Source organism: Egretta garzetta, unplaced genomic scaffold (assembly GCF_000687185.1).
Source record: "Egretta garzetta isolate BGI_Z169 unplaced genomic scaffold, ASM68718v1 scaffold163, whole genome shotgun sequence".
Lineage (NCBI taxonomy): Eukaryota > Metazoa > Chordata > Aves > Pelecaniformes > Ardeidae > Egretta > Egretta garzetta.
In genome coordinates this window covers 5,283,294-5,307,878 of record NW_009259308.1, presented here as the reverse complement: position 1 = coordinate 5,307,878, position 24,585 = coordinate 5,283,294, and the positions used below count along the sequence as shown (strand labels likewise).

General features: G+C 38.9%; 1 protein-coding gene across 1 annotated transcript in view; it reads left to right on the top strand.

Moving 5' to 3' along the window:
• PATJ (PATJ crumbs cell polarity complex component) overlaps positions 1-24,585 on the top strand; it is a 153,681-nt gene that overhangs the window by 63,393 nt on the left and 65,703 nt on the right. The window contains exon 28 of the mRNA XM_009636168.2: positions 2,387-2,504. Coding sequence (XP_009634463.1) covers positions 2,387-2,504 — 118 coding nt within the window. The remainder of the gene's footprint in view (positions 1-2,386; positions 2,505-24,585) is intronic.

The following is a 24,585-nucleotide window of genomic DNA, read 5'->3' as shown; positions in this document are numbered from 1 at the left end:
GTGCAGAGACAGAATTAGTACAGACAATAACTTTTGCCACGTGCAGTTTAACATGCCAACTACAAATACGATGAACTCTTCATTTGATCATACTCAGTAGTCTGGTGTGTGGTGGATAACTGAGAAGGCCCTCTTGCCTCCAAAAGTTTTTTGTAAGACTCCTTTCAGAAGCTGTGAAGCTCAGTTATTCAAAAAAATCAAGAAAGGTGTTGAAGTCATGCTTTCATGCCAGTGGATAATACCTATAATGAAGCAGTTACAATCCCCTTTTCTTGGTTTTGTTATCTGTATTTCTAATCTCAAAAGCACTCATCCTCTTGCAACGTGCTGCCTTTAATCTCTAGGACTCCAGTGTGTTGCATTCTATAGCATTTGGAGGTTAAAGAGGGAGCCTAATCTTTTTCAAACCTTTTTCATCTATTGGTGCTGTAAACTGGTGGGTGGAATATAGAAGAGCTTCAGTGCATATATTTGTAGCTCCTTTTTAGCTTTGAACATTGATTCACAAAGCAGTCGTGCTGTGCTACAGTAGGGGCATCTCTGAGTTGGAAAGAGTTGCTATTAGTGGATTACTAGTCCGCGTCCCTATGGGGAATCAATGATATTTCTAGTCCAGTCTTCAAAGTGTCACAAAAGAGTTTGGTGTGAAAGCAGCCACGTCCAGCTGGAAAGTCCGCCTTTTCCCATATGATGAATTATCTTTTCAATACTGAAGGTTTTCTCTGATTTGTTGGTGTTTATCCTCCTCTATTGATCTGTTTGTTTAAAAATGATTACTTGAAGTAATTTATATAAAACCACTTAAAACAATTGAGCTTCTTGTGGACAAAGCAGATATTAGCATTATTTTGCTTGTTGACTTTGTAAACTGTGCTTTTGCCTCTGTGCTGGAAAGAGCTGTGTTAATACAGAAACATGGTGTAATGGAGTACTCTGGCACAATTTACACACCTGGCTTTTCAGCGGGTCGGGAGGCACAAAAGAAGCTTGTCCTGAGCCATAGCAAACTGCTGGATAAGCTTAGGTGTCTCATGTAATTTCACACATACTTTCTAACAAATGTTTAAGGTCTTAAAAATTCAAAGGGTCAACATTTGGACCATGAGTTATTACTAAATTATAGTGATATTACTGATTTGTTATAGGCAGCTGACAGTTGGGCTGCAGGTTTTCCATCTTTACTTGCTCGGTAATGCGGAATGTGAATCCTCTCATGCTTCCTGGATCTTCTACATTTTGCACAGTTCTACCTGTACTGGTATTAAGCAAAAAGTGAGAGGCATATTTGGTGTATTGTATACTTTGGGGAAACACCTGTCATCTTTCCAAGAGCTCTTATTATACACTCTTACTACTATTGGATTGAATTCATTTCATTTATTACTGTTATGCTGTCTTCAATGCAGCACTTTCCTGTAATGTTTTTTAAATGGATGGGATGATGTATATCTTACCTCACAAAATTTTCTATGTAGCTTGCATTGCAGTTTGCTATTTAGACTATTCTATACAAATTTAGGCTCAAGATTTTAGAAATCCATATGCAGGCTCAGCTTTCATTGTACACCGTGAAAAATTTTATTCTGAGATTGATGTTTGGGTGTTGAGTTGTATTTCCCAGCTATAGAAGAAATTAATTACAGGCATTCTGGTTGCTCTAATGGCATATCATACTCAGTGTTCCCTTTCTAAAGTGCATCCTGCTATTAGTAGTGGGGTTGCATGGGATACAATTGAACGTAATTTAGTGAAATCATGTAGCAAAGTAAGGCACGATCCACTTACTTGGAGCTATAAAAACAGTTGCTCAGACGAACAAGCACCTGTTTTTGTTAGATTCAGAGCCTGTTCTTTGACTGCTATGCGCCGCTATATGCATCATTATAGGAGCTGCCTGTATTTATGTGAGGTAATAGAATTTTGTTGTAAGTTATAATTCAAAATATTTTTTACATTTAAGCCAAAATATAGATGAACTGTTATATTTAAATACTAGTAGATGTGCTAAGAAGCTTGAGTTCTTATTTTGCATTTAAAAGTTTTTTATCAGTACCAGGCAATTTTGTTGTTGAGTCTCTAATGAGAAATGAGGTATAATTTAATGTTGATTTTTAACTCTTGATTAATGTTCATACTTCCATGTTTATGATGATGATACACAAGTATTTTGTCAACAACTAAATGTGCATGTACAATTGTATTTTCTTTTTTTGTTGTTCAGTGTCACTTCTTGTAATGTTTTATTGCATAAAAAGCCTATGCTGCAGAATTTAGCATTGTAATTAAGTGCTGTGTATGCACACATACAGTGCAGTAGACTATTGGATTTTTTTTCTTGTGCGTGAAGGTTACAAAACATGTAACTATCTGTCTTTGAATCCATTAGAGAAAATATGGGGCTCCACCTCCAATGAAATTGCCACCTCCTTATAGAGCACTTGAAAGACTGCATGCAGAGGAAGCTAATGTGGATGAAGAGGAGGATGAGGATGCTTGTGCAGAGAGTGAGTAGCGCCACAGTCATTCTGTCAGATTACATTTATGGAACACAATCAGATTGTGATAAACGTATCTGCCATTTATTGCTTGTATTATGGGAAGTAGTGCTCAGTGTGGCAATAGCATCTGAGCCTTGTTCTTACCAAGGGCTACTAATTTGTAACTTAGTGTTCTATTCCCAGCCAGGGTCTTATAGCTCAGCTGTTCTGAAGAGATGTAGGAAGGGCTCTGTTTATTTTCAGTGTAAAAACGTCTCAGCAATGTCTAGAGGACTTGCTTTAGCAGTGATGGGAGCAGTGAAAGGCAGATGTTGTGCTTCACTGTTGTAATTGCAGTGGTAGTTGAGCAGGTGTAGGTTGAGAACCATTAGTACATAGTACTTGTCTGGAAAAGCCTGCAGTTCATTTCAGACAATGCTGTTCAAGGAAAATATTTTCCTTTAAAAAGAAAAATCTGCTGATTTATTGTTTCAGTACTCTACTGAAAAAAGTATCTACCTTTTCTGTAGCACCTTTTATGGGAAAGATTCTGCAATTGTCCAGTTCTGGGTTTTGCAATGAATAACAACGATATGCGCTCTGTGGAAGAGTAGAGACCTAAAGAGCAGGATGCAATGCAACTTGAGAGCTTCAGGCAGTGTGACATACATTCCAGCAAACTGCTTTGTTAATTACAACTTTGGATAAATGAAATATTATCATTCATAGCTTATCTTCCAATAAAATATTTAGGAATATTAAAATTGCAGTGAGTCCTAAATTATTTTCTAATATTAGTTACCTTTTATTTTCTTCTCTTTATAGTCTTTTGTACCAAATCAGCATACATATGGGGGTTTTGTTGGGGTTTGGTTTGGGTTTTTTCTACATTGATTTTTCTCATCGTCTTTTGTCTTCAGGTGGTTTTTGTTTGCATTAGTCCTGGGTAACCCAAAGCAGAGAGAGGCCTTTGTAGCTTTTGACCTTGAAGCAACCATAGCTCCCATTCAGAGTGGAAGCTCCTAATTTGGGGCCTGCTGGTGGGAAAGCTCTTCCAGCTGCTCTTGCTGATTTTCTTGGCAATGGCATGCCATTGAAGCTGAGATAATTAATGAGTTTGGTTGGTTTTGTCACTTTTAGGGCTGCTTTGGTGGAGCCGAGAAGGATTTTGGAAGGTTGTTCTCATGGAAACAGTAATGGGTGCACAGAAGCAGCATGTTCAGCCCTGCCTCTGTTGCTTTAAGGGAAAGCTGCAAGTTCTTGAACCAACTGAGATTTTTCCAGAACTCCCCCTTGCTGAGTTTGTCATCTCATCTGTTTGGACTGTGCCATGTAGTTACCTCAAGAAGGTTTTTCAATATTTTTGTGGGGAGTGGTAGTCAGGAGAAGCATTTGACTGCAGACTCTGTGGATTGAACATATTTTGAGCTTTCAAACCAACTTGGTAAATCTCCAATTGTAACAAACTGATTTCAGCTTGTTATTAAAGTTATAATTCCCAGTTAAAGGATATATTTGATAAGTAGCCTGACACCTGAGTTATCTAATTAGGATATGCCTCAATCTGAGTGCTTGCTAGACCTAAGTTAATACTTTGCACAGAGATAATTTCTTATTGATGGGCTTGGTCATTTTTCAGCTGTTCTGCCATCCCTAATGATATTGCCAGCTGAGTCTAATAGCTGAAAAGGTGAAGCTACTTCTGATATTAAATTCATCAATCCTACCAGATTTGGCAGTAGCAAGCAAATCTATTCAGATGAATCTCCTTCTCTCTACCCTTTTTACTGACTGAAGTTGAATGTTTTGCAACAGCCATCTTTCCCATAAATCTTGGAAAACCAAGATAAGCATTTTCCATTTTATTCTTTCCCACCTCATTCTGTTTCTTTAAAATAAAAAAACATGCTAAGGAAGCTTAAAATCTGTACCTCAACCCTTGAAGTAGAAAGCATATTAGAAATGATCTAACTGTACTTAATATTAAGCATCTTAGCAGCTGTGGAATGGGCTTTTACAGAGTATCTTTTTTGTGATCACTTGAAAAACAAAGCTTTCTCTGTAAATTCCAGTATAGTATTGTTTTTGTGAACTACTTGATGTTCATAACTACTGTCCTGATTCTTAAGCACCTTTCTCAGAAATCTCAGTCTAGGCCAGTACTTGCCTTTTTAACGCTGTCCATTTGCATTTTCATATTGATCTATTCCTTACCCACTTATCCTACTAATTCTACTGTTTCTGTAAACTTAACTAATAATTTTCTGAGCTTCACTGAACAGGTGAACAAGATTTATTGTTTTTCTTGTTTTGAAGATCAGGTATCTAAAAAGGAAGATGCGGTGTCAGCTCAGGTAAATTCACATCATCACCTCTGCTTCTTTCATTTACTTCATGTAGTTCTTTATCTGTGCTAATAGTGTAAAAGGCCTTAGTGGGCATTTTGAGGTGGGACAGCTGTTAAATCTGTTCTCTGGTTGCGTTCCTGATGGTTTTTTATCTTACTTTTTGGCATTCTTACTAATTCAACTGCGGTGTCACGAGCCTGCTCATCGATTTCTTTCATGCTCCAGAAATACTTTACTTGCGCCATTTGACATTTTTTCCTCCTTGCTTGTCGCCTCTCTTGACCCATGCTTTCATCTTTTGTCTCAGTGTCCTTCATCATTTCCCATATTGAAAATGAAAGCAAAGCATTGTTAGTCTTCATACCACATTTAGAAAATTTCTTTCCTTTCTGTTCCATCCATACTGCCTCACAATCTCCATGTTTTGTCTGTTTTCTCCTTAAACTGGCTGAATAACCTTTTGGTATTGATTTAATTTCCCCTGTGGGATGTAAATCCACTTGCCTTTTGGCAATGCTCTCTTTTATTTCTGCTTTTCCACCACTGAAACTGTAGCTTCCATTGCTGAGTTGTTGTAACAAACAGTCATTTCTTGTAGATGTTTTGCCTTTTCTTTTCAGAGGTTGTCTTTGATCCAAATAGAGTGAACCCTTATTGGGATAGAACTACTAGGTAGCTCTTGGTTTAGAGAAACTCCAGATGTTGTCCCTGTTTCTGTGGTTTAAGAAGTTTAAAGAAAGTTCCAGGTGTGGGTGGTTTGGGGTTTTTTGGGTTTTTTTTTTTTTTTGAAATGTATCTTCTTGCACCCAAAACCCTTCCGTTTCAGACCTGTTTCTCTTTATATTTCAGTTTCATTTGAATCACCATTACTTCCAACATTATTTTCTAAGTTCTTAGTTTTTTGCTAGACTTTGGAGGCAAATCAAAAATAGCATTTACTCTTGTTTTATTTCTTCTTCTAGTGATACTGTCAAATCTTTATCAGTATTCAACTCTAACCCTGTGTGATGTGGTTTTTGTTTACTCCCTGCTTTGACTTTGCTGGTGTAAGGCTTTCAGTTTACACTTTAAAATAGTTTTGTAAAACTTGCAGTGTGTGCATCCTGCTGCAAAAGCAGCCTTCAAAATTATTCATCTTACAGACCTGAAAATGTTACAACATGGGTCTGGATTTTTTCTTCCCTGTGCTGAAAAAAATTCCTCCGTGGCAAAGGTTATTTTGGAGGAGGTCACTCTCCACAACAAGGTTTTTTAGGCTTCCCAAACCTTAAAACCATCAGGTTCTGAATGGGATTTTTTCTTTTTTTAATCAAAACTAGTAAAAGGAAGGGAAAGCATACAAAGGAACTATTTGTACTTGCAAGCAGCTGTGCTACAGACTGCATCAATAGTCATTGGTGTGTTTTCCTTTAGTGGCAAATGGTTGTAGGTGTGCACTAAGAATCTGCTAATAGACTTATGTGCACCCTGTTGTGGTTTATTGCTATAATGAGGGGTTAGTAGTAAAAAGAAGCAGAGGAAATGGATAGGCAGGGTAAAGTTTGTGAGGTTTTCCTTGGGGCATTCATAACGGTAATTTAGATATACTTTTGTGATGGAGTTGAAGCAATTATAAGTTAGATAGGGAAGACCTTAAAAACCATCGTAAGAAACCTAAAAGGACAGCTGTTGAAAGAACTTGGAATCCTTAATTTCAATTGATATTATATTTTTTTAGTAAAACCTTTTGTCTAGTTAGTTGACTGAGATTGATCTGGTTGGTTTCAAATAAGTTTACAATAAGAAAATTAGATAATAATAAAAAACTTGTGAAAGGTGGCTAAGATGATGGACTGGATACTGCTGTGCTCAGACTTCCTGTCTGCAAGGGTATTTAACTGTATCTAATAAGGGGATAATAATGCACCCTTTCTTTTATTTTGTCTCTACATAATGTAGAAATCAATGAAGCTGTAAGAAAGCATAATGATTTGTCTTCCTAAAATGCTTTTTGAGGAATGGTGGTTTCTCTACCAAAGCAAGAGATTTTAAAACTTCTCTAGTGTTTCAACTTTGCATTCCCCATTGTGATAAATCTGTGGCTCTGTCGGGTGCAAGAGAGGTGAACGTGTGTGTGCGCACACGTGTGTAGGTTGGTTCAGACAAACCCACAGTGCCTGTTGTCTAGGTAGGGTTGGGTTTGGGGTTAGAAAGTGCTTGGGTATGTGAGCAGAGTGCCCTCATCATACCTAAGGTTTTTAGCAGCTTCCATAGTGTCAGTGATATTTGTATGCATGTGAGAGGATGGTGGCTTTCATTAAAAACAAAAGATGGAAAAAAGGAATAGAGTTCAGTTGAGACTTTGTGGAGGGTATGGTCAAGTATATGGTGTGCGCTTTAGGTGCAAAACTATGACCTCAGGAAGTGTCTATGTACTGCTGTGCATGAAGACGGGAAAGCAATCATTGCCACTTTGGAAAAATGCCAGAATTATTAGCAATAACTAAATAAAAACAAACGCACTGATAAATATATAATTCTTGAGAATCTGACTGTTTAGAGTTTGGTTTATGTGAAGCTGTGCTAAAACAAAGGAAAAGCGATTCTTAATTTTATTTAAATTTTTTTGGGTGTGTGTGGGGAGACCCAAACCCAGTGATCTTAAGGTGAGGCAGCTTGTGTAGCCAAACACCACCTCTCCAATAGATGTCACTGCAATCAACAGCAAATAGAGATGATGTTCAAAGAATAAGATGTAGCTTGGAAAAATGCTTCAAGCTTTATGAAAATAGAATATTGAAAAAATAATTGCAATACTTAATTCTCTTGAATATAGTAACAAGTGTATTTAGTATGGTGGATTTCCAAAGATCATGCAAGAGCCAGGATTAGAAAAATAGTGTCTTTCATTTTTTAGCACCGTGTTAATCTCTATTTAATATGACTCTCTACTGCTAATCTTCTTTTCCCCTTCTTGTTCTGACCCACAATTAGCTAAAATATGTAAGTTTTGTAACCAGCCCTAATATCAGATCCAGAAGGGCTGTACATGCTGGGCAGACTCACAAGCTGTTGTGCCACATGAGGATAGATTACCATGTCGGTGTTATGGTAGTTTGAGGTTGCGGGTTAGTTTGGGTTTTTGTTATTGGGCTGGGGTTTCTTTTTTACTCTATTTGTGAATCACATGCACATTTCTCATCATATGATAAGTATTGCAGAAGGAAATTACATTTTTGATGAATTAATAGTAAAATTGCAGCTGGGACTTCTTGTATTTTTTACTGTGTGCTTGTACATAATGCACTGAACAGATGGCTTTGTGTGTGCTGTGCTACATATTCTAAAGAAAGGACAATGAACTTTAAAAATGAACAAATTAATGATATTAACAAAATAACTGAGTATTTTGAGTGGTTTTAAATGCAGCATTTGGAATAGAGAATTAGTAAGGACTTCTCAAAATAACTAAGTATGTTTATAAATTTAGAGAGATTTTATCTTTCCTTTTTTAATTACTAAATGAGGGATTTTGAGTCTTCAGTGTTTCAGTTCAGCACTCATTGCAGTAAAACTAATATTGCTTGTTCAGGGTTCCAGCAAAATACAAGTTACGATGGAGTTTGAATCTTTCTTATGCTTATCATGACAGATTGGTTTTGTTTTCTGACATTAAAAAAAAATGTTCATGGCATAGGGTTTGGTTGTTTTATCAGTGTTGGGAAACTGCAAGATTTGCAGCATTGGAAAATAACACATTTAATGAAGCCATTTGACTAAGAGAAATTCATTTTTAACCCCTGTAGCTTGCATGAAAAGGATGCTTAGATAAATAACGTCAATTAACTGCTACTTTGCCATGCAGTGGGTCATTAAGTGCGATAGTACCTGCAGCTCGCAGCGATATAAACAAACGTTTGAGGTGACTCGTGTTTGGGGATAGAGATGTCATTCGAATGCTAGCAGAGCAAGCCAGTGCACAAACAGCAGCCGTAGAGCATCAGTGGGTCAGATGTGGGAAACCAGAGATCTGCTTTTCCCTGCATACTTTCATAGACAGCTTTCATCTGCTGGCAGATGTAACTGTTAGCTTGTGGGTAGCTTGAAATTAATATAATTGATGGCATCTCATAATAGAAACAGACAGACGGTTTGCCCTTAAGGAGAGAAAAATCTCAGAAAAATAGGCCCAAGGTCGTCAGAAGAAAGACAAGCACTGAGTCTGTGTATGATGAGGATTTGAGCTGCTTACAGCATTGAATGTTTGTCAGGAATGCAGATATCTTGAAGTACATGCTGGTACAGCAATGGTACAAGGGGGTTTCCCAGGTAAGGTTTCAGATCTATCTCTATATTGTGTTTGTTTCCAGTAAGTAATTTTAAGTATTTTTAGTGATAATTTAAAACTATTGAAGTGCTGGAGGTAAGAAAATAATAGCACAGATTTTTTTTTTTTTTTTTCTCAGTTTGAAGCATGGACATATAGCATGATTGGAATATTGAATGCATTTAATACCTTTAAAATATTTTGTCTTGTGTTTCCTTATAAATCATTGTATCTGTTTTACGTTCGTGTTCAACATTCTTATATACAAAACTGACATGAGCACGTAGTGCTTGAAGTATAAGAATTCCTAGCATTAAATTTCTTGCTATATAGAATAATCTACTCTTCCATAACTGTTATTGTAATGTAGAGACAGATGGCTGAATTTTCTTCACTTTGCTTGTTAAGAATGTGTTAGGTAAATGTTTTTAGACTAAAATAAAAAGCTGCTGGGGAATCTAAACTGAATATTCAGCATTTTCATGGTATAAGGAGGCAACACAAGAATAAAGCAATGTGATAGTAAACAAATGAGCTATTTGCAATGAAGGATAATCTAATCTTTAAATATTGCCTCAGATTGCATTTGTTCTTAGGTATGATCTTTTCTTCCAACACAAGCCAGGTAGCCAGAAAATAGCATTAAAATGCTAGGCATGAAATATACTGATTTGATGTTTTAAGGTTATTACCTTGTTTAAGGCATGGTGCAGGTGGCTTACGTTGTTTGGGATCTTTGATCTTACTCAGGTGTTACAGATAAGTAATTTCATATAACTTACAGATAGAAGATAATGTCTGTGGTATAAATCTGCATACACGGGTATCACTGTACAAACTTGCTAAGAGAGGATAGTACAAGTAGATCTTTATATTGCTGTCATTGAAGAATGCTTTATATCACTGCAATGACTAAAAATACGTAAAAGGATGTAAATATTTAAATATACAAATGGAAGACAAACACTAACCCGTTAAAGGTGGTTATGTGTTTATATTCTCGAATGTCTGATTTTTAGATAGGAAGATCTCTTTCGTCACTACCATCGTAAATGATGTTGCTCCACTGCACAAAAAAAAAAAAAAAATTTAAAAGGAAACTCTACTGTGAATCATGTCTTGTCCAGACTAGCATAGCACTGGTTTTAGTTAGAATACAGCATAGATTATTTGCATAATAGCTCTGTTCCAAAATGGTCTGCTTGGTTTAAACAGTAGCTGCTCCAAATATGTAGTGGAAGTAAGCCTCTAACAGAAGGGAAAGTAAAAATGTTAAATTACAATAATTTTATTCTTTACAGATGTTACCTAGTTTTCCACAGTACTGCAGTAATTGAGACAGCTGTCCGGAATAACTTCTTTAACTGTTTGAGAAAGTTGAAGTTATCTTTTGCTCCTCAATCTTAAGAATTGATTCTCCCTTATTCAATGTAGTGACTTAGGGGTTAGTCATCAATTTACCTTCTGCTTTGAGCAGGTATGTAATTGCTCTTTATCAGGATAGCTGTTATTTAAAGAGCAATCCAGAATATTTATCTGTAGGTATGCTAGCTATAATACAATGTGACAGACTATTAAATATTTGCTTTGTGCCTTATAGTGACCACATGCGTATGAAAACTACTTTCAAGCTAATGACATTAGGAAGGAGATCTATATACATATATATGTGTGTGTGCGCATGTGTATAAAAGACTGGTATCTGCATCAGATGAACATCTCTATTTTATCAGAAAATTCAAAATACTTTTGCTGTATTGAAATGAGAAGAAGGGCAGCTAGCTCTTTCTGCTACCCCAGAAGTAATAATAAGCCTTTTATTATCAGTGTAATTATGGTCATGTCTGTTTGCTTCATCAGCGCTTAGAGATCATAGCTTGTGCTCTCCTACCTCTGCTTCCCAAAAAGTTATTAGAGGAAAAGTTAAAGCATTGAGCTTTGGGGGATCATCAAGGAAACAGCAAATTTCTGCTGCTGTGAATGTAAAAAGTGCATGTGTGTGTGCACATGTGCTGGGCAGAGACGAAGCTGGAGGTCTGAGGAGCATAGCCCTCCAAAACTGAGGACCCTGGGCTGTGCTGGCATCCATCTGTAGAGAGCCATGCGCGTAGGCAGAGTCCGTAGCCGTTGTGCCCATTCTGCATGGGCCCTCCATGTGCTCCCTAGAGATGAGGGGTGAGCACCTCCATCAAGACACCCATTAACCCATATTACCCTGGTGAATGGGAAGGTGTTCCCAACAGGCAGATGGCATGTCAGGTACCACTGACCACTGGCATCTTGGTGCTATGTGCTCCCAGGTCTCTCCTTGCCCACCACCAGTGCTGTGGGAACCAGACGCTGTCAGGATCCACAGCTGTAGCTCAGGATCCAGTAGAGTTGATGCTGGTGTCATATTCTGGGGTCATTTTGAGAAGGTAAGGGAGAAGGGGGAACAAAGTGGAGTAATGGGTTTTGTGAGTTAGAATGTGCAACAAGAGAATAGAACAGGAAAGGGAACTGTTTGGGGTCTTGGTCTGGGGAAAGGGCAAGGCTTAAGCGTGGAGGAGAACCCTACTCTTCTGCATGTCCTCATGCATGCAGACAGGTCAGCACAGAGCCGGGAGCCATTGCTGTCCCAACAGCAGTAGCTGAGCAAGCTAAATTTGGGAATTGCTGTTCAGGTGATGAGTGTACTGCTGCCAGGGGACAGAGCTACAGGTGGATTACGTACATTGTCCAAAACCAGGAGGGGTAAACCTTGACTTCGTCATACTGTTTTGTGATTGTTCTGTAGATGCCAAATGCTCTTAACAGTTGTTTTGGGTTTTTTAAAATGCTTTAGGTAGTTTCAGAGCTTTTTTTGTATCCCTTAACTGAAAACCAAGTGCATTAGTTATCACGTATGTATAAATACTGGTGTGTTTTATCTGTGATTTCAGAACATTAAGTAGCATTTTTTGTCCCATGAATGTTAAACTTACATAGTATACTCAACAGGTCCACTATAAAGTGAGGTGGGAAGTTGTCACTTCCGTGGTGTGATGACCCTGGGTATACTATGAGCTATTGAACATAAGTTCTCATATCTGTAATGTGCTGTTACTTAGAGTTGAACCACATACCTAAATTGGGAGGAATTAGGGGGGAAATGCGAGAGAGTATGTCGGTACAAGGCATTTGTTTGTGCGTGCAAATGCATGTGGAGTTAAGTTATGGCTTTTCACGCTGCGCTTGTGAGAGCAGAGAGGGTTTACACCATCCAAATGGTTCTTAAAGGTATTATGCTACTAAGTCTCCATCCCTCCAGGTGCTCTGGGAATAAAAAGCAAGCAGCAGCATTCACTGTACCTTAAAACAACAGCAAAGTGTGTCCTATACTACTGCAGTGTGTAATGGTCCTAAAATTGTCTGGTCTGGTAGAGCCATGACTGTTCTGTAACGCAGTCATCAGTGCTGCTCAGCCACAGCAGATCGGCTGGATGCCCAGGGAAGGAGGAGGGACATGATTCCCTTGGTGCTGGACCTTCCTGCTCCCTGTGCCAGGCTCACCTGCCACTTGGGCCTTTGAACGTGGACACTTTTCTGCACTCAACTGTAAACCTTAAAGCAAACTGTGTTCTGAACCAGACACTGTATTTCTTTCAAGTGTTTGGCAAAAAAAAATTTTTTTCAACCCCATAAGGTTTGGCTGTACTTTCCTCCATTTTGTAACCTGTTACTCTATTAGGGATATGACAGGTTATATGAGGATTAACACAGTATCATTTTGTATATCATTTTGCATATCAGTGTATTTAAATAAACAATGCAGTAGTTTTAGAGTAAGAGCTCATTTCAGGATTGAGTTGTTAGAAGTATAGAAGATGTGATTTTTGAAATACTGTTTTTTCAAGGGAAGAAAGCCATTAAGTGAACAGCCTGACAGTGTGGTAAGTAGTGAGGTATCACTGAAGGGCTGGGAGAAGAGTGGAAGGGGAAAAAATTAGATAAGACTGGGATGTGATGGATGAGGGAGTAAGTAGAGCTGTATGCAAGGATGAGCACGGGCAGTGTATGAGCGAGGGCCAAAAAAGAGGTTAAAGGGATTTTGTGAGGAATGGGGAGTTCAGCGAAGCCTTTCGGGGACAGAGTGATGTGGTCATTCTTTTGTGTGTGCAGGAGGCATATTGTGGCATTGTAAATGAGTAGGACTTGCACAGTGACACGCGTCAGGGAGAGTGCCGGCTCGGAAGGGCAGATCAAGCAGGACCTGCGGCAGCTGCTGGCAGTACGAGCGGATGGCTCTTGGCATCAGAGCAAACCAACAGGCTAACCCTTTCAGCATCCCTGGACGGGTCTGTATAGCAGCCAGTTGGTACATCTGCTCCGGCCCGTCCTCCCTGTCACTTGATAGCCATGTGTTGGCAGACCTTCCCCTTTTCCTTTTTGGCTGATGCCTGTACTCTGCTCAGAGAGATGCAGAAGAGATGTTTTGAGGGGAGGACAGAAGTACTGGTTGGGTGCTCCCGGCCTCCAGCCAGGACTTGAGTGCAGAGTTGTGAAGAGTTTAACGAGTACTACTATGACTACAGCAGCTAATGAAGTTGGATTCCTACAGATTTGTGTCTCCCGTTTGACTGACTTGGGTGTCGAGGAAAGTGCAAGCTCTGATTTAAGATTTTCCTGTGCCTAGAGCATTTCTAAGAGCTTTCTCTCATGTGAATTCTTTGACGCTTTAATAAAGTGTGATCTTGCAATGAAGCCTTTCCCCCAGTCAGGGTATTTATCAGGTTTCTCTCCTCTGCACAGCTGCCTATTTTCATGAACCTTTTATAGTACCTTTGAGACCCCTACTCCACCATCAGATTTGCTTCAAATTGGCCAGCAGGTTCAAAGGTTTTGGGGCAGGAGTTTGGATTGCGTAGGGTATGACTGCATACACTTTGTTCCTATCGGAAAACAGAATAAAATTATTTACCATATTAGAATTAAATTAATTTTATATTAAGATATTACAAATTAATTAATAAACACTGGAGCATAACCCTCAGCCTGCAGTTCAGAAGACCTGGCGTCTCTTCTGGCTTGGTTATTGTTTGTTGGATATCTTGGTTAGCCATCTGTTGTAAAATACACAAAGCATCTTGAGCCTTCTGGAGCACCATGCCATGGTTTCTAGGGGTTAGATGGGCATGTAAATTTTAAAATAAAATAAAAAGTAGGATTCGTGGAGTTCCAGCTTACCCAAAAGACAGTATTTATTCCTGAGGAGCAAGTCATGGATGCATCCGAGTTGTCCCTTTTGAAGGCTAAATTCCACAAGAGAAAAAAAAAAAAAAAATCAGTTGAATATCAACCCAAAAGAATTACAGTAAAAACTACCATACCCCACTCTTATTTTTCCCTCAAGCATTTGTTTTTTAACTTTCTCTTAGCTGATTTCCTCCTCCAGTCAGAGTGGAAAAAGTAAGTCTATTTAATATAGTGAAGTTTATCCGTTTAGCTCTTCCTCTTGGATAAATCCTTGGAGATGGATTTCTTTTGCCAGAAGGAAAAGAGAGAGTGCTTGACATATTGCAAGTCTCTGTTCACATACATCATCAATTTCCTGATTGTAATTGTGTTCATTTAAAAAATGCCCAGAGCTTAATGCATTAATATCTTTATTTCATTAAATACATTAAAGAGAAGCTATTTGTTACCTAATAACATATTTTGAGACTAAAAAAAAGTATTTTAAAATACTCTGTTCACTGGCTTGTGATTTAATTTTTCTTCTGCAGAGAAATGAATGCCTTGCTTATTGCCTCTTATTTGAAGTGTGGTATAAGCAAAGGTGTCTGACCCTAATCCTTTTATTTTACTCTTTGTGGAAGAGAAAACAGGTCTGCCAGACTGTCCTTTGGAGAGACTAAAAACAATCAGAATAGAATTTCTGATAGAAAATACTGTCTTATTTAATCAAATCTGTTAAGTTTTATGATGTCATAAGTGCAGCATAAACCTGATTAACTTTTTGATAGACTCTCAAGACAGCTGATTAAATAAGATATATAGCTTATTTAGGGAGAGTATACAACTGGTTTTTGATTTCAGAGTGATATTAAATGGGGATTTGGGGCGGGAAGGAATTGTTATCAATTCATCTGTCCAGATCCCCCCGCCTCACCTGATGGAAAAGGAAAATGGCAGTTGGCTGTGCAGAGTTGCTGCCTGACTGATACTTTCAGTGGCAGAAAAATCTGTGTTCTTATTAGCACAGCACACATACTTATTTTCAGTTTATATCACATAGGACAATTTAAAATTATTCCAAGTAATAAATCTTTGCTTTCTCATTTTAAGAAGAGACATTAGAGTTAATTCCTTATTTGGTTGGTTCCTTTCTTTTTTGGAATAATAGCATCAATCAGCTGGTATGTTTTCAACCTGGAAGTTTGCATTTTAGTTGTTCAACTACATGAGAAGTGTTCACTTTGTCATCCTTCTCTAATGTTCTGACTCTATGATCTCAAAGGTCTTTTCCAACCTAAGTGATTCTATGATTCTCAGGCTGAAGCTCCACCATATGGGACTACCTAACCCCAACCCATAAGGGGAGCACTACTTGCCTGTCCCCGCTCCCACCTTCCCCAGTTGTTTATGGTACCTGGGTGCTTGTTGCTCTTCCCTTCCTCAGCCTGTTCAGCTCACTCAGCAGAAAACTGCTCCACCATTAAAGAGGAATGGTTTTCTCGTGGGTTGGTGACCTTCACAGGCTCACAGAGGAGTCTGAGGAGCATGAGAGCTGGCTTGAACAGAGGAGGGAGGGAGGGAGGGCATTCTCAGTCAGCTCTGCTTCGCGTGGGACTTCTCATTGACTAAACCCATGATCTAAAATTAGAGTGCTGTGCTGTGAGTCCCTTTCTTTCATCCTCTCCTCCATAAGGCTGGAAAAGGTCTTCATGTTGGGATACAGCTTGAGCTGAGGCACCACCTCAATGAAGTGCAGAGGCTGAGTGCAAAGCAAGTGAAGAGAAGGTGTGGGCTGTGCAAGTACTGCTCTGCACAGCACTGTGCCAGCTGGACCAGGCTGACAAGAAACCAAAACACGTAAAGGGTAGCTGCAGTTTGCTTCCCCTGGAGATGCAGGGGAACTGTGTTAAAGATGGGAGTGCAGTGACACACCAGCACTTGATCTTTGCTGAGTCTTGTAGCTTAGTGGCTGGCTTGGGAAAGGGGTCCTGCAGATTAATGTTGCAACAGGTTGCCAGTAGTACTCTCATAATCACAAAAGTGCTGAGTTGTGCATCAGAAACCTCATTTGGAGATGTGGGAGCAGGTCTGTCTTTGAGTTGCAGGTCTCTTTTGGACTTGAAGCCAACAGTTGCCCAGTGGTGGCTGTATCATTACCTTGTATATCTATTTTATATGTAATACTGTGATTAATATATTAGACATCATAAATGGATCATAGACATCATAGATGACATATGGGAAGATATAGTGGAAAAATTATTAGTGTTTTTTTGTTAACAGAAAAGGCTTTGAAGTGAAATTATAGCTACCTATTTATTTTGATCTAAGGCACAGAAATTGGTAGTCTCCAGCATTGCCAGGTGTTGCAATCATTTTTCATTTTCATTTTACCTCAGCAATCAAAGGCGAGCCATGATATTGGGAAACTCAGGTGTATACTTAAGCAAACAAAACCACTAAACATTCCTTGATGTTGTAAAAAGCTTGAAAATGTGACTGAAGTGCAATCTGATAGCTCAGAAAACCAGGACCTAGAACCAAACCAGACTTACTCTTTTGAAATTTCTTGGCTCTGTAGGAGCATTGAATGATGTGGGGAGGCATGGGGAGGGCTAAGCCTGTTCTTATCTAATGTTTTGTTTCTTGGCTTCATATCCAGAAGTGTGCAATGATGAGGTGGCTATGTAGCACCCCAAAATGCAGTGCAGGGATGGTCTTCAAGTAGCTGATGGACCTTTCAGTGGCTCTGGGGAATTACAGAGCATGGTTTCAGTGTCCTGTGCAAAAGCATAGAGGATCCTAGAAGACATCAGATAATTTGTTAAGTGTTTGAGGAGCTGTAATCACTAACCAGGTATGAACCTGGCAAAATACTGATTCTGTATAGCTGTCTAAATTTAAAAAAAAAATATATATATATATATAAACAATACTAAACAGTGTTGTAGGGATAGTCAAGTCTGTTCTGTAAGTGGAGTATGCTCTACCACCTTGTGTCCTCTAAAAGCTGGATATGCATCTTTTTTAATACTAAGCTGCTTTTTGATTTAAATTGGATTTGCCCTTAGTTTAAACCAAACATATTCTGCTTCTCACATGCATTGTAAGTTTTAAATAGCAATCTACATAAATATCTGAGCATACTCTAACCTATTAGCATAATTTAAATGAAAAAAAAATTCAAGAAAAGTATGCGTGCACCCAGAGAATTGGGAGAAATCTGGACCCAGAACTGACGGTAGTAAAAAGCCAGCTTTTGACTTTTTCTTCAGCTGCCTGAAACAAAGACCTATTCTCTCTACAGCTTATTCAACCAATTCAGTGGGAATGAAAATAGCTTATCAAACTTGAACAACTTGTTAGGAGCTGAAAAAGGATATTTTTCTTTCCTGGTCTGTGAATAAAAACTAGGAGTGTGAAGTTGAGAGTTGTCAGTTGGAAAATTATGGAAGTGTTTGTGGCCATGGTGTGATGGCAGAACCTCCTCCGAGGTCGCTGCACAGCATTTATCATTAACTAGGTGTTCGTGAAGGCCCCAAGACAGACAAAAGGAAATCTTTGACAAACTGGAAATTAGAACGTTTAAAAATGGTTTTGATCACCATAGAACCTCCGTTATCTACTGTGAGAATAACAGTGCTTTTGTTTAATATTCCAGGTTTAAATGAAAACATTTCAATAAAGACATTTTTCTTATATTAATCACAATTGGCATATTTGTATGCAATATTTTTATTACAAAGCTGTTGCTTATGTATTAATTGCATTCTAATTTCTGTCCAAATACAAACAGTATATATTGTTAGGAAAAACATATAGTATGGAAGAAATGTTTTTCACAATATCTGACATGTGATAAATCTTGAGCATTTCAACAGATGTATAGTAAATTTTATATTTCCTTAAATACTTATATAGCATTTTATCCTCATTGTTGGCCTAAAGAAGGAACATACAATCTTTTTCCATGAGTGTGTTTTTGTAGTAGCTAACTAGGTACAATCAATTTTTAGCAAAATAACTAAACCCTAAAAACATTGAAGAGGATTAAAATTTATCATTAAGATTACCATTGAATTAAGTCACAACTAAAGTAGCTGATCACGATCTATCTTCCCTGGGTCTTCTCATTTTTAAGACTTGTACCGTATTTTCCAGCATAGCTCTGTGGGCATTTTCCTGGGCTTTACAGTCACAGATGACTCATCCGGCTTTAATCTTTTTAATCACTGTCACAGCATATTTAAAAATTGCTGTACAAGCAAACTTAAACTACTGTGGTGGGGATTTTTAATCCAAAAATTTAGTCATTGTCAAGTCACACTGGTGTTACGTAGCTTTGTTGAGTTGCAAGGCTGTGCTGCCATGGCAGAGTGAGTGATCACATTAGGTTGGGACACTCTTCGTGCCATCTCCTCTCCACCGTCTCTTGTCCCAGCTGCAGAGTGTCATTTCTTCCTCTTCACCTGCTCTTCCACAACCAGGTCCTTAGTATTTTTTATTTTTATGGCTTGTTAGTACAACTGTTTTAGCTTTATTTGAAGCTTTACAGCTTGGGGTATCTTCTAGATTTCACAAATGGTGGCAATTCCCCTAGAGACCTTCCTTTAAGAATTTTCTGTAGATCTTTGGGTTCATCAGTACCGGTTATGTTTTCGGGTCAAAAAGTATTATTAACTCCAAAAGTCTCCCCATTTTCTCATCCCATCCCCCTCTAGATGGAGGAGGTTCAGGCTCTCATTGCAGGTTCTTAAATTAAGAACAAATCACTGTGTGAGAAATGCCTCGTCACCTTGGCTTCTGAGAGGTGTCCCCTGTGCTGCCTCTTACAGTTACTTATCACTGGGAAAGCTGATGCTCCGGCCCCCAAAAGCCTTCGTTAGGTAACAAACTTTCAGTTTCTGACAATAGTCTGATGCCATTCTCTTTAATTAGACTCAGTGCAGAAAGATTCCAAGATAACGACTGTGCCAGTTGCTTTGTGGGAACATCATTATTTAAAGATGAAACACTGTCAGATCAAGTTACACTGTATTACTGTCAAGGGACAAAGAATTTAAATGTTCACAATATTCATTTGTTCGTGTTGAGACCAAGCAGAAAAGCAATGGATTAGAGTTCCCCAATATTCTTTGTTCAGTCTCAGACATACTTGCTCTTCCATCAAATGAACAAGCACCTTTCAAATACAAATGTCACCAATGGATTATGAATCCTAGTAGAGCAACATGAGCAGGAGCAAATCAGAAAACCTGATCCTACCAGAAAGCGTAGCTTAAAAAAGAAATTTCTATCTCAATCATGAGATTTTTCCAAAACTGCATTGTAAAGCGGGTCATTAAAACATCACCTGTCACAGCATCTGGGAATCTGATTTTGTGTGTGCACATCACGCACCCTTGCAGATCACTGACACTGGGTGGGCACATTGATGCCAGGTGATAGCTACAGTGCAGCAGGCCAGAAGTGCAAGCAATGTGTGTTTAGAGCTATTTCAAATTTTCTTGAGACTTTGCAGATGGAAATCAGTATTTTCCAATGTTCTTACACTGTTAACATGTCCTAGCTTCCCAGAGAGCTATGTTAGGCGAGCCTCAGCAGAGCAGGAGCAAGGCTGCTTTGCTCTCGGGAAGTGCAGCGTGCACGCATCTGGTGGCTGTGGTAGCTGAGCCTTATCTCTGGGCTGCTCGGTGCCGTCACCACCGAGTGGGCTGGGAAGCTCTGAAGCCTGCAGTATTTTGGCCTTAGATGACTTAAACTGCATGGTACAATATAATATACTGCAATGTTATACAGTAGAGTGTTTTTAATGGGATTTTTCTCAGTTATCTTTTCAATAGCTTAAAAAAGGGGTCTATAGCAGCTGTCTTCTGAGGCTACCCCATATTTTAAGGATGTAATTAGTGCAAAATGCCTTCAGCTGGGCCTTTTAGTGAGCCCAAACATCAACTGTGATGTGATATATTTTTGTACCTAACTATTTGTATCCTTATAGAAGATTTTTTCAAAAGAAAGTCTTTGCTATTTGACTGTATTTAAATCAACTAGTGGCAGTATGATGCTGAACAGGTAGCCCATTTTGCTTATCTCCTATCTAGAGGAAACAACCAGTTTATCGGTCCCAGGGCAGCAGGCAAAAAACACATGGGCAGATTTCACCAGTCCGTTCCTCCAAAGCCTGTAAGACTGGAGGATCATCTGCACTCTGAGCTCAGCATCAGTTCTCCACCAGAGTGACTGATTGTGAGATCACAGCACCCAGAGGAGGTCACTTCTGAGGAAACCCAAGTGCTTGGATGAGGGTTAATGCATCATTTGAAAGGCAAATGAGTGGAAGTATTGTGTGCAGGGGAGGGCAGATTCCCTTATAATTAGCAATTATTAGCATCAGGATGCTCTGTTTGCCACACTTTCACTAAATCTCCTTTTAAAAGCGTTAAAGATCTCAGATAAACATCTGTATGAATAGACTTATCATGTCCTTGTCATCTAATTAAAAAAGAAAAACGTACAATATCCCTTCCTCAGAGAACTTAAATGTTGTGTGACGAAAACTGCAGCTTAAAAATGAAGCTTTGGGCATGAAATAAGGGAAAAATTGTTGGCAAGAACTTAATTTGTTCAAAATGTTGACATGAGATGGTGCAAGTATTGGAGATGCTCTGTGATGTTTTAGGCTGCAGTTACCTTGTTTGTCAGCTGGGGCTAAATGTCGCTTTTCTCTCTGCTGTTGTCTTCAGGTGTGATAATTCCTTGATTGTAGGAAGAAAAAAAATTATTGGTAACTGTTTCTAAATGTCACCTGCTCACAGGAATAAAATTAAATGGTACTTGAAGTGGATTGTAGAGACTCATTATACCCTTCTTCCTGGATTAGTTAAAAATCACTAGCAGAAATTTTTACCTTCTGCTGTGGAAAAGGTGATGTGAGGGACAAGTGGGATTTAAGGAAAGCATTGAAGGAGAAGGGAAGTTTTCTTGTCTGAGCTGAGAAGCTGCCGCAAGCATTTGCATGGCACAAGAAGAGCAAAATGGAATGGGAGCCTGAGCTGTAGGGAGCAGTTAGAAGAGAAGAAACTCAGAGATCCTAAATGGTACCCTGAATCTTCCACACACAAAAAAAGAATAAAAGAGACAGTTTTCAAGTTAAGGTAAGAATGTTGTCTCAGGAGAGTTTAACACACGTTTGTTTTTCACTTGAGCTTGGATGAGTTATATTTGTGAGCATGAAAGCCTACACTTAAGTGTTCATTTAGAGAAGGCTTTGCCTGTGTGGCACCTCGTGTGTGCTTTCTCCCTCATGTACTTAAAAATAACGTTACAGTATTTTGGCTCTCAGTATTTTGGGGAGGAAGGAGAGAGATACAGCCATGGAGCTCTGTTTTTTTTCTTCCTTGTATATGACAGACTTGGGCTTGGGCTGGGAGCATTAACTGAAGTGTGCCAAAGAATAATAGAAACACAAGGGTTTATTTTTCTCTGAAAATCATCGCTTCAGTTTTGGTAAATTACTTCCAAATGGTGTACATGAAGCAAAGTATTACCAAAGGGATAGTGTGGCTGTCAAAGGGAGATTGCAGGAGCTGCTATGTTTCTGGATTAGATGGGGAACCCATAGCTGCCCCATCCCACCACAGGGATGCTCCCTGCCCACAGGTTTGGAGGTAACAGTATTTACAAAGATGGGAGTTCCAGCAGCGTCTGTCCTCTCCTCTCACCACCCAAGGGAGGGAGACTGGTCATAACATGATCTCTGGCTCTTCCATTTAGATTTGCCTGGTTTTAATACAGCTGCCCTATTTTTCTCATGCATGCTGATCACTGAGAGAAGAATAGGGATGATTTTATGGAATTTAAGAAAGCATTACAGAAATTCTCTCTATTTATCAGTTTAAAGCTTATAAAAATAGTTGAGTGCATTGCTTTTGAGGTAACATTTGAAGAACTGTCTGCCTCCTTGGAGCTGAATAGAGGGCTAGTGGGAAGATTAAAACAATAAGCTTATTATATTATTAGTAGTGGGAGAATTCTAAACCCCATTTGTTCAATTATGGTCCCTTCAATATGCTTATTTAGGTTCTTGTAAATTGTAATCAGTAAATTAGACATGCTGCCCTCGCAGCTCTAGGGTTAGCTTTCAAGGGACTTCCTATGTTATTTTTTTAATGTTTATAGTGAAATCAAGAAGGGAATTAGTTGTTTGATATGCAAGGTTAGCTCTGTGTAGCGGATGCTGGCTGCATTCTGATATCTATCATTACTAAATGAAAAACAGTGGTTGTGATGCTGCAGCACTGCTGTCTGAGCAGAGTAATCTCAGAAAAGGCTAAGACTGTAACCATGTTATGTGCTATGTGATAAAAATGGTAGCTAAAACCATTAAAATGAACACAGGCTGATAAATGACACCGCTGTAAAATCTCCAAAAGCCAGCATATGTTGCTAATAGTTATCTGAGGTAACGCAAGAGGGATGTAAAATCCTCAGTATCACCTTCTATATACAAGTATCGTCTGTCATCTCTTTCTGTGGTGTTTTTCCCCCCTTTCTTTTCTCTGTATTTTGCCTTGACAGTTTTAATACTGAGCATTTGGTACTAAAACCAATCACCTAGCTGAGTCATCCAGAGCTTTTTTTTCCTCTTTTTACCTTTCTAGATGGACTCTAATTTGCATTACGCAGAGACACCATTTTCAAAAGAAACACCTCTTCCCTTTGAGCTCATTTAACTGGAGATTTCAGCAGGTTTGGGAAACAGGCTCCTCAGCCCTTTGCAAGTGCTTTATGTATCTTTGTAATTTAAAGAGCCTTTTGCCTTCCTGAGAAGTGGTGTCTGTTTTTTCCGTGCAGATAAATTGTGTATTTGTTGCAATACTAGATCATGCAAACTCCAATATCCTGACCATATTGTCCCCATTTGTTTCTTTTATCTCTCTGTTTAATATAATAGGAATAGCGGCTGAAGCAGGGAAACATATGCAGCAGCATAATAGTATATTGTTTGAAAGCAGTTGTCTTCCATTTCCAGGGTTTCTCTTTGAAATGTAATTGTCTGCTAATATAACTGGGAAATATTGCAGGAGTGATCACTAAAGTGTATACTTGTGCTTTTAGTTCACATTACATCTGCATAGTATTTTTAAAAGAAGCTGGATGCAACCTTAGCTAGTTAAATATCGCTGGCGAGATATGTTTGCAGAAGTTGTGATAGGCGTATTGCCACCGAATGTGGAAACAACTCCATGTAGTGCCAAAACAAGAAACGCCATGTCCCATGTGTAATGCTGCAACAACAGAATTACAATTGCCTTGTGTAAAGTATCTGGTAATGAAGGCAGATAATGGAATTCTTTGCAAAAGCAGATGCTAACTGGCTCCCCAATGCTAGGCAGAAAACTGAAAAGTGATACCAGCTGGAGGGGAGAAAAAACAGCTGAAAAAGGCATTAAAAGAAGATGCCTTAGATGCACGTTTGTTTAAGCAGTAAATACTTGTTTAAAATAATCTTATGAGATTCTTATTAAGAGGCAAACTGAGAATACGATTGCAATGTTATAGGAAGTCAGCTGGTTGCCCAAAGGATATTTGTATGCAGATTGGATGAGTAACGCAACGACACCGCTGGGAATAGCGCATTATCATTTACACTGCAAGGCTGGCTGGTGAGGACAGCCCTTGGAAGTGTTTAATTGCGGGAGGTGGGGCTTGTGAGAGCCAGAACCTTCTGTTGTTCAGGGAGAAGACAGCATGACCCGCTAAGGGAGGCTTGATTTTTAAAAGCAGGGGGGTGTCTGCTTGTCCCTACGTGCATGAACACGTACACACACGCTTGCATCTTCTCCGGCAGCCCTCAATAACAGTGTCCTCCTGCCGGTCTGGAAGTGGCTCTCGGCACATGGCATCTTTGTTGTTTCCTCTGTAGTCTCCCACTATTTTACCACTCCGGTCACCTCAGCCATTTCAAATAGGTACGTCGTAAATTAATGTGATAATTTAATGAAGGCCTTAGTCTACACAGAGGTTTCCTTCTGTTGTAAGTATGGATTTTGTCAAACAAAAACATGCAGCGGGGAAAACCCTTTAAAAAAAAAAAAAAAAAAACAAACTCAAAGCAACTTGAGGACCCCACGAGTTGGTTTTTTGTTTTTGTTCAGATATAATTTTTTTTTTTTTTATTTTTTTTTTTTTTTTTACCCAAAGAACTGTTCCCACAGAGGGGGATTCCTGGGACAGCTGGAGTGCTGAGCTGGGCATT